This window comes from Jatropha curcas, unplaced genomic scaffold (assembly GCF_041381405.1).
Source record: "Jatropha curcas cultivar XTBG-Jc1 unplaced genomic scaffold, XTBG_Jcur_1.0 HiC_scaffold_640_pilon, whole genome shotgun sequence".
Lineage (NCBI taxonomy): Eukaryota > Viridiplantae > Streptophyta > Magnoliopsida > Malpighiales > Euphorbiaceae > Jatropha > Jatropha curcas.
The window spans coordinates 3577-14059 of record NW_028322510.1 but is presented as its reverse complement, the minus strand read 5'-3'; the positions used below and the strand labels follow the sequence as shown (position 1 = coordinate 14059).

At 32.1% G+C, this 10483-nt stretch overlaps 1 protein-coding gene across 1 annotated transcript; it reads right to left on the bottom strand.

Moving 5' to 3' along the window:
* Positions 1 to 6241: 6241 nt before the first annotated feature.
* On the bottom strand, positions 6242 to 10243 carry LOC119369580 (protein NRT1/ PTR FAMILY 3.1). The gene is given in 5 exon segments (XM_089717055.1): positions 6242 to 6808; positions 6811 to 7241; positions 7667 to 8226; positions 8776 to 8993; positions 10085 to 10243. Coding segments are annotated over 5 exon segments (1812 nt in total). The 5' UTR covers positions 10182 to 10243; the 3' UTR covers positions 6242 to 6302.
* Positions 10244 to 10483: the final 240 nt, after the last annotated feature.

The following is a 10483-nucleotide window of genomic DNA, read 5'->3' as shown; positions in this document are numbered from 1 at the left end:
TTCATTCCAATATTTTTTTTTATTCATAAATCATTTTATGAATTTGAAATGTGATATTAAATACATTTTGATTTTAAACGAAGCAAGAAAAGAGTAACGCACACTACCCTGAATCGGAAGGCTCCCCTAGCATTTCTCCTCTACTTATTGGTTTATCTTCCAATCCTCTCCTCTCAAAAACTATAGCATGAAATCAATATTCATATTAACTCGATACTACACATTAGACATACACATACTATCATAAGGATGCAAATTTAAGTATTGAAACGTAGTATTCATGTTTTTCCTTCAATTTCATTATGCTTAACCAAGTACCATTTGCCTTCATTTAGGCATGAACTATTTCATCTCTAATACTTAATCTGATTAGAGAATCATAAAAATAATAACTAAAATAATGGGAGTTAATAACATATTAAATGTATGTTAAATTCTTTACAAACTAGTGGAATACAAGGTTTCCATCATATGAGTAGTTTGCCTTCCTTTAGTTATATCTCTAGTTTCTTAAGTCCGTTTATTCTGAAATTTTAACAATATCTTTCTTATATCTCAGGCTACTTCCATATAAAATTTCATCAATTTTAGAGTTCATTTGCATAGCTAAATAACCTAAACACAGTACCTAATTTTCAGTTAGGATTTCAACTAAGCAGCCTACATTCATTTAACTATAACTCCATTTCTCATTATCCATTGTGCTGGCCCTTTTACCATAATCTTTCCAACATCTTAACATAGTCCTTTTTAAAATTTCATAATTTTTAGAGTTCATTTACCTATTTAACTAATTCAATTTCTGTGACTGATTCCAGACAGCTTCCTAGCATTAAATACAAATTAGCTTTAAGGCTTCTCCTATTTAATCTCTTACTCAAAGCTTCAATTAAACCTTAGAATTATCATTAACCAATCTGAAATTAACATAAATTTACTTAAGCATAAATTGGTTAAGCCTCCTCGAATTTTTAAGGTATAGCCAACCCTTCACAACATCAAACCAAGTGTTTTCCTTTCACTTTTTCAATTCAACACAATTTCACCATTAAACCAAATTAAATAACTTGTTGTGCTTTTCAATTCTAATCAAAATCATTCAATTATTCTTTTAAATCCAACTCAAAATGATCTCCTCTCACTATTAATTATCCGGCCAAGTATAAAGAAGAAAGGGAAAAGACAAAAGAAAGCTACGAATAAGAAATGAGAAAGAAAGGATGAAGATTGGCCACGTATACAGCAAAGATGAATAGGTGGCTTCTGTCTTTAATGCATATTATGACCTTAGTCCTTAGCTTCCTTAAAAATTCCTCCCATATCCACTTGATTACCTTTTTTGTTTTATTTTCTTTCTTTTTTTTTTTCCTCTAATCATTATTTAAGTATTAGTAATTTAATTATACTAATTAGTTCTCAATCAAATGCTATTTAAACATTTAAATACTAATTGTTTTAAGTGCTAGACCAAAATGCTTGATTAAGGTACTTTACGTGCTAGCTTTCTATCACCATGACTTAGCCTCACTTAAAATTAATTTAATTTAATTCTAATGGCATAATTTTAACCTTAATTTGTATTATAACTTCTAATTAGTAGTCCTATATATTAAAATTAAAATAATCCCAATTATTCTATCTATCCTGATAATATTAGTTAACAAGATAACTATAATTTCTAGAACGAGGGTATTACATGTTGATGAATATTGTCCTCCATATATCAAGGTATTGTTTACAGAACATATAAAAAACCAAATATGGGAACATTTCCATCTTTAAAGAGTTAGAAATCCTAGAGCTGAACTCTCAGCCAAACCTCATTGAATTAACATAGTCAATCTATTTATTCAAAGGCTTGTGATATGTGGGAAGGATGATGATTGGGTAACCATTATCGTAGCCAATCTATTTAACTGCTTCAATACTTCTTCGTGAACCTTCCGCCGATGTGGACATATCAAAGCATTCCTACCTGATGGGATACCTAACACTCATCCGACATGGTTCTCTAATATCCTGATGGTTATCTTGCTTGGTAGCTCCAGGCAAATCTTGTTTTTGTTGAATCTTTTGCCCAGCCAGTAGCATACTTACAGTGCAATACTAGTTCTTGTAATTTCAACATCTATCCAAACCCTAGCTCCTTTACCCACTGCTTTTGGATATTGGTCAACTCGCTTATTAATCCTCTTACTGCCAATGGCCTACAACGTACATCTGGGTTCTATATTTTAATCAAACAATTTGTCAAATCGTATTTCATTTGAGCAAAATCAACATACTTACCAAATAACTACATCTCTTACCCCTTTTAGATTTTTTGCCACACAACCTTCACCACCTTTACCAGTTTGTTCTTTGTATTTGATTGGAACAAGTAAACAAAAATTTTTTTTTTTTCTTGTTATTGCTTATTTAGCAACATCTTCCTGGATATCATTAAATCACATTTACAAACAAATAGCATAAAAAATCAGCTACTCATATACAAACACATTCAACTTGCTATTTACCGAATTGATGTGCATTATAGCTTCCCTCCACTACCCTGCCTACACACCCTTAAGAGTTGGCTTCCATTATATTTTAAGCAAGTTATTCAATTTAAATTCATTGAACACAAGATTAGTTAGCTGATTAATTTCCTTACAAAATAGTTCATTAAGTACGCATCGTTGAATTATTACAATTAATTAAGCTTCTTTCAATTCAAAATAATTAATATAGAGATTAAGCTTGTCAAACTATGATTTTAATAATGCATTGCAATATGTACCTTGATAGCGAATCTTTTAGCTTCAATATTGTTATGAGATTTCTTTTAGCTACGTCTCAATCTTCCAGTTATGCAATTGGTTTTTTTTTTTTTTTTCCTGAGCTCGTTCTATAGCTTTTTTAGTAAATTGATAATTTTTCCACAATTTCCTCACTCGCAATTACTTATTTGACTTTCCTCCTTAAATGCAAGCAATTCCCTTCCCCTTCTAGCTTGCTAATCATAATTTCATGCTTCGCGCGTGGGTATTAATTAATTATTAACTTCATGTTAAAACCTAATTGAAAGTGTGTTTCTAATAAAATCTTAAAATAATAATAAATTGTCCTCATCTTTACTTAAAAATGATTGATTATTTAATATTCTATGATATTCTGAAGATAAATTTGTGTGCAATGCCATTAATAACATTGTAAAGGTCTACAATGTCATGAGTGAATTAATTGAATTTTTCTCTACAAAAAATAATATTAATAGTTACATGATAATTTAGAAAAATACTAACCATGTAGAAGTTTTGAAATGTGAATACAAAATTGATTCAATATAATGATCCAGTACCATTCATTATGTGTTAATCTGATATGAAACAAAATACTATCAATTCATTAAAACCATTCAATTATTGATTAAAAAAACCATATGTAACATCAGTTTGAGATTATTCTTTTTTTTCATATAATTTAATTTGACTTATTTAAAAAATTATTTAAAAATTAAAAGTAAAAAAAATAAACTAATACATTAAAAAAATAAGTCTCCTATCCTACTTGATAACATAAACAAATTAATATACATATATATTTTAGGGAATGTATTATTTTCTTCTTTCTTTTTCTTCTCTCTAATTTGTTTGCACCACACTTTCTTTCTCTTCTTCTAATTTGTTTGCGTCAAACTTTCCCTGCAAACCAAATCAAAGACCTCGTGAGATAAAAATTTACTAAAGGAAAACACATGCAAGCTTGATCTCAATGCTTGTAATTGGTAAAACTTTATTAGGTTCTCAACACTTTTCTATCTTTTTGAAATAGTAAATCTTAACATGAGAAAGCAACTCAAAATTAAAATATTAATCATATATAGTATTATATAAATGTTGCAACTCACTGTTTAAAAATTAATGAAAAAATAACCTCACCATCTTGTTCATAGTGTCCAACCCAACTCTACATCCATGGTCAAACTCATGCAAAACACAATGTAATCAAACAAAAGAACAAATAAGTTTTGAGAATCCAAACTGTGATACAATTGCTACAATTGCATTACACCTATACCAATAATCCAATATGAGAATGCATCAGTTGCACTCACATTGAGTTGCAATCACATTGGGTACGTCTAAAATTTTCAGTAAATTATACTTAGAAATCGGAGAATGCTTGCTCGTAATATTAATAATACTATAAAAATAATGATTTATAGCTCAACACAAAGAAAACAAATAAAAGAAGAGTTAACAATTCACAGCGTCGTAGACTTTGTAGTATTTATTCCTAAATTCACCAGCAAAACCCCTAGTATATCTGTTGTAAGCTTATCCCTCGTAGTTATCTGAAAAATCAAGATGGATATTAATTATTATATGCATGAAGTTGTTGTTTGATGCTTCTAACAGTAACATATTATATCATTTTATTCATGCCTTAATAGCAGAGCTTTGGGTTGCGGAGCCATTTATCTGTAGAGCCTTCAATTGCAAAGCACTCGAGTTTTTGATTATCGACAAAGGTGGCATCCTTGTAATGATCAATGTTGTTTTTGCTACAACAATCATAACAAATATTATAGAGATCCCCAGAACCATTATTGAAGCACAAGGAGGCAACTCATGTATGATCTAGAAAGAAGCACCCCGCATTCTTCACAATATATCAATTTATTGTTCATGCAAAGGTATAATATAATTGAGAAAAGAATGTTAGTATTTGAGCCAAGAAAAATTAATGAAAAATAAATAAAAAGAAACTAAAAGAAAAAATATTAACAGAGACTAAGATTGCAATTGGAAGAGTGGAAATTAAGGACTTGCCTCAAGAAATATCGAGAGAATGAGAGAGCTTCGATAGTTAAATAGATGAGTTGATTTTTAGAGAGAGAAAGAGCGAGAGTTGAACTGTGGAGGCGTAAGAAAGAAGGAGACAGAAATTGTAGAGGCGTAATAGAGAAGGATAATTCAGAATACCATATTTTACAAAAAGTAATTATGTACACATAAAAATAAACTCTTTAAATAATCAATACTGATAATTTATAATAAAATTTTAGTTAAAATATTTAAATCATTCTACCACAACATAGAAAATAAAAAATCAAAATCTCTAGAAAGCAAAATAGAATATTAAACAAAGAAATAACTTCAAACTTTATTTTTATTTCAGTTTTCATATATATATATATATATATATATATATATATATATATATATATGTGTTCTCCTTTATACCCATTATTTTTTAATTGTATTACATCTTATGGCCCAGTACACTATAGAATACCCCATTTGCATAGCATGACATATAGAGCCTACATTATATATTTTAAATAAGTCATCGCCTCTAGGTCGACTAGAACACTCATCGGAAGAAAGGGAGGAAGAAACAGATGTAGAAATAGAAACAACTTCCGAAACGAAGGGGAATAAACAGGAACAAGAGGGATCCAACGTAAACGATGGATACTGGGGCTGCGTGCGTATCGACCCGTGCAGTGCTGTCTAACGCGTTAAGTCCCGCCTGGGGAGTACGTTCGCAAGAATGAAACTCAAAGGAATTGATGGGGGCTCGCATAAGCGGTAGAGCATGTGGTTTAATTCGATGCAAAGCGAAGAACCTTACCAGGGCTTGACATGCCGCGAATCCTCTTGAAAGAGGAAGGATGCCTTCGGGAACGCGGACACAGGTGGTGCATGGATGTCGTCAGCTCGTGCCGTAAGGTGTTGGGTTAAGTACTGCAATGAGCGCAGCCCTTGTGCTTAGTTGCCACTGTTGAGTTTGAAAGACTGAGCAAACTGCCGGTGATAAGCCGGAGGAAGGTGAGGATGATGTCAAGTCATCATGCCCCTTATGCTCTGGGCGACACACATGCTACAATGGCCGGGACAAAGGGTCAATCCCGCGAGGGTGAGCTAACTCCAAAAACCCATCCTCAGTTCGGATTGCAAGCTGCAACTCGCCTGCATGAAGCTGGAATCGCTAGTAATCACCAGTCAGTCATACGGCTGTGAATTCGTTCCCAGGCCTTGTACACACCGCCCGTCACACTATGGGAGCTGGCCATGCCCGAAGTCATTACTTTAACCGCAAGGAGGGGGATGCCGAAGGTGGTTAAGATCCTTTATCTAAGGACGGCGAAGGTGGTCAATTACGACACCCTCAACATAAGGACATGTATTTAAAACATAACTTGAACATACGAAGGGAAAATTTCAAAATAAATGAAAATAAAGAACAAGACACCTTTTTTAAATTAAAATTCTTGGGATTCCATTTATTGTAAATTTCATACTCATCGTGAGAAGTTATACAACCTTAACTATCTCATTTCTATTGAGTTCCACCTCTCTCCCCCCATTTTTATCATTCGACTTTTTATATCCGATCCTTATCTCTTCATTATCTTCTTCCTTGGCCTCTTCTAAGGGTTTATAAGTATACAACCAAGCACAAATTACATAATAAACAAGATTTATGACTTGGACACCTGTTACAAGCCAATAATAATAATCTAATCTTCCCCTGTTAAGATTGGTATCAGGCAACCAATTATTTTCTTGGCCAGTATATTTGTGAACTAGAGAGACAATAAGTGTACCGATATAATTTCCCATTGCTATAGTTATCCAATACAGAGCTGCAGCTGTGCTTCTCATGCTTTCTGGCGATTGATGATAAAGAAACTCCAAGTGCCCAACAGACATGAAAACTTCTGCTACTCCATGAAGGCAAAATTGAGGAACTAACCAAAACACGCTTATTGGAATAATGGCTTTAGGATTATCCAGTAAGTTGTGATGGGCAGCCACTGCTTTCTTTTGCTCTCAATTAATGCTGAAATAATAGTTGCAATTATGTTAACAATAAAGCCTATTCCCATTCTCTGCAGGCAACTGATGCCTGCGGGATTTCCAGTGAAACGACGAGCAAAAGGGACGAAAAGGCGCTCGTATAAGACGAGCCCTATCATCATCGTTAAAATACTAAAAATGGATAAGCTCGCTGGTGGGATTTCGAAAGAATGCGACAAATGACGATCCATAGTGCGAGCTTGTTGGATGACAAAGCTATGCAGATGTGAAGAAGCGGTTATAAGTAAGATCCCAGATGCCCAAACGGGTAACATTCTAATGATGGATTTTAGTTCCTCAACTCTGTGGACCGTAGCCAGCCTCCAAAGATTTAGCGTCTTCGAATCTGTTTGCTCATCATCTTTTGTTACAATTGCAGCTTTATCAAGCCACCTGCAGGTATAAATGGTATTGAGATTAAATTAAAGCATTGATTCTAATTCTGCTTTGGACAAATTTATGCAGTCTACTGCTAACTAGGCAGAATATGAATTAAAGTTGCTTTTGTTTTTCTTTTTTCACTTGAAATTTTTAAGGATGAGATACATGATAAGTACTCCACTATTGTTAGATAGACCATGGTTCATTTATACCACCTCTTTTGAAATGATTTTCGAGGATGGATCCATATGCATGGAATGCATCCATGTGAGATGGTCTATGAATGAATCATGATCTATAAATTTTCCCATTAACCAACATATTTAATCAAACTGGCTCCAAATAACTAAGTAAAGATTGGTGTTTTTTGAACTTTGTGCATAAACTTATAACTGCTCCATTGGTTTTAAATTAGATTAAGACTTAATAAAACGTACTTGAATTGATTGGTGTGTAAAAGCCTTCCATTGACAGAAATAGAAGCATCAAGCTCTCTATTCTGGTACAAAAGCGTAGGGTCATCTGGCAATGCTATTTTCCTCTTCTTCACAGCAGCAACAATCACTTGAGCCAATCTGATCAAAGGGCTACCACCTGGTTTTAACTTGATATAAAGTGGAGAACCAACTACAAAAGCTATAATAGATAACGCCATGGCTATAGTTGGGATTGCAAGGCCCCAACCCCAACCCACATTATCTTGTATATAAACTACAATAGTCAAGGCAGTTAAGGTTGCCATTCCCATGCTAAAATAGTACCAGTTGAAGAAGTTCCATTTGCGAGAATTAACACTTGATTTGGTCATATCGATTTGGTCTGCAGCAAAGGTAACCACGCAAGGCCTAATACCACCAGTGCCAAGAGAGGTGAGTAGAAGGCACATGTAAAGGACCCATAACTGGGAGCTTGAGGCTTCTTTACAGTTTTGTTGGGTTGGACATGGAGGTGGCCGGAGTGATGGTAGCACTGCTGATACGGTGATGCTGATCATTCCCTGTGACAGAAGGCATATATGTTTCTTTTAAGTAAAAGATAACTACAATTATTAAGGATTAAAGCTTTTGTTTGGATGAAAAAAAGAAAATAATCACGAAAATAGTTAGAAAAAAATCTTTTCCTTGTTTGGATAATGCAACAAATATTGAAGAAAATAATATTTCACTTATTTTATAAATTATCTAAATATTTTAAAATAATATTTCACTTACTTTATATCCCGCGTATATAATATATTTGGAATCCCCTTAATTTAGAAAAAGAATAATGAAAGAAATTTGAAATTTCACCTATTTTATAAATTATCTAAATATTTTAAAATAACTTATGTTTTATTATGTGGAAATAAATAAAAATATAATTCTCAATTTTAACATTGAATTTTTTTTTCATTTAAGATTTTACCCTTTCAAAATAAAGAAAATATTTCTTTTCCTTCCATGCTTCCAAACAATAGTAGAATATAACTATGAAAAAAAAATCAAGAATTCTCATTATTTTATTTTATTTTTCAAACAGAATGTAAAAGTCATTATTAAGAGGATACCAGTTCATAGATAACGGAAGCGACGATGATGGTCGAAAAGCGGCCTGCAAAAGAGTCGGCAATCAAAGCACCGATAAGGGGCGTGAAGCTAGCCGTTCCACCGAAGTTGGTGAGAGTATTAGAGGCCTTAACTAGAGGCAAGTTCAGCTGCTGTGTCAAATATGTTATCATATTGGCATGAAATCCGGTGGCTGCAAATCTGTCACATATTTCATTTGCTAAAAAAAAAAATCATTAGTCTTGCATTATTTGCTTATAAGTTATAAATAAAATCTACAATTGATTGTCTAAACAATAAAAATGAAATCAAATATAGAAATTCATTCAATTTATCTTTTTCTTTCCATTTTCAAAATTTTTTGTCGTCTTAAATTTTTTTCTCTAAAAATTTCTTGCAATTTTCTCTTTGGATTCCAAGACAATAAATATAAAAAAAGAGAGTTTTTAAAGAAGAAAAATAGAGAATGATAACAATCACCGCCGCTATAACCACAGAATGAATCTCTTCACCACATGCTTGTCAGCTTTTGGCTAATGAGGTGTGATAAGACCCCAGTTCTGTCTGAAATGCAGTTTTGTTTTCTGTTTTTTATTTTTTATTTTTAATAAGAAGAAGGGTGTGGCAGTAGCAAATTATTGTTTTAGATTTTTAAGCATTCCCGGGTTTTCTTATATATATATATATATATATATATATATATACTAAGAAAGCATTCACGGGTGATATTTGAATTTGAGGTCACTTGTAATAATTTCACTTTTTATTATTTTATTTTATTTATATTTTTATATTTAAAATATATATTAATTTTATAAAATAATTGATAATATTTTTTTTAAATTAATACTTTCATGTGGTGTTTTATTTATAATTATTATCTAATAAAAATAGCTTAGATTGGCCGGAACACAAGCCAGGTGTAATAATTATAATTTTAGCAATCATTTTATTTTTTAATATAACCATTACTAAAATTTTACTAAATAATTACAGTTAATCGTTCGTCAAGTTAATTGTTCTAATACGTTTATTGATATGTAATGTAATAAAATGCATTTTTGGCGTGAAAATAAGTTAAAAACGGATTTCACTATTTTCAACTGTATTTCGTTTCAATTTACAAAAGTATTAAGCTTAATAACACTGAAAACATCAACTAGAATCAAATTTTCATTAATAATAACAACAAAATTATAAAATCAAGCCACAATTACTTAGGAAGTTATTATTTGGAACAAAATTTATTAACCACGTCTTTAAGTTAAAAGAAAAAACAAAAAAAAAAAAAAAAAAAAGGGTAAAACTCACCAAGAATGAATGGCATTGTCTTGATGCCTCCGAGCTTCTTAACCTTCTCATCGTCTGCAATTTGCTTGTTGTCCAACTCCATTCCTGGTTGTTCCATGTCTTACTTGAGGGTAAGGTTTGTTGGTATATATGTACGCACATGGGATGAACATTATTGGGGATAAGGACGTGCCTGCCCAGCCCAATTAAAGGGACGGTGGTCCTACACTCATTTACTTAATTGGAATCTGACGTGGTGTCTTACGTTATATTTTCTCAACTTTATTATTCCTATTCTTGTTCTTATTGTCTTTAAAGTTATTAATTCTTACATTCCAAAAGAAATCATTGCCTGTTGTCTATTTTTGGTTATAGTTTCGTTGAGGCTTAGACTTATTAAGCAAATAACAACACAAAATC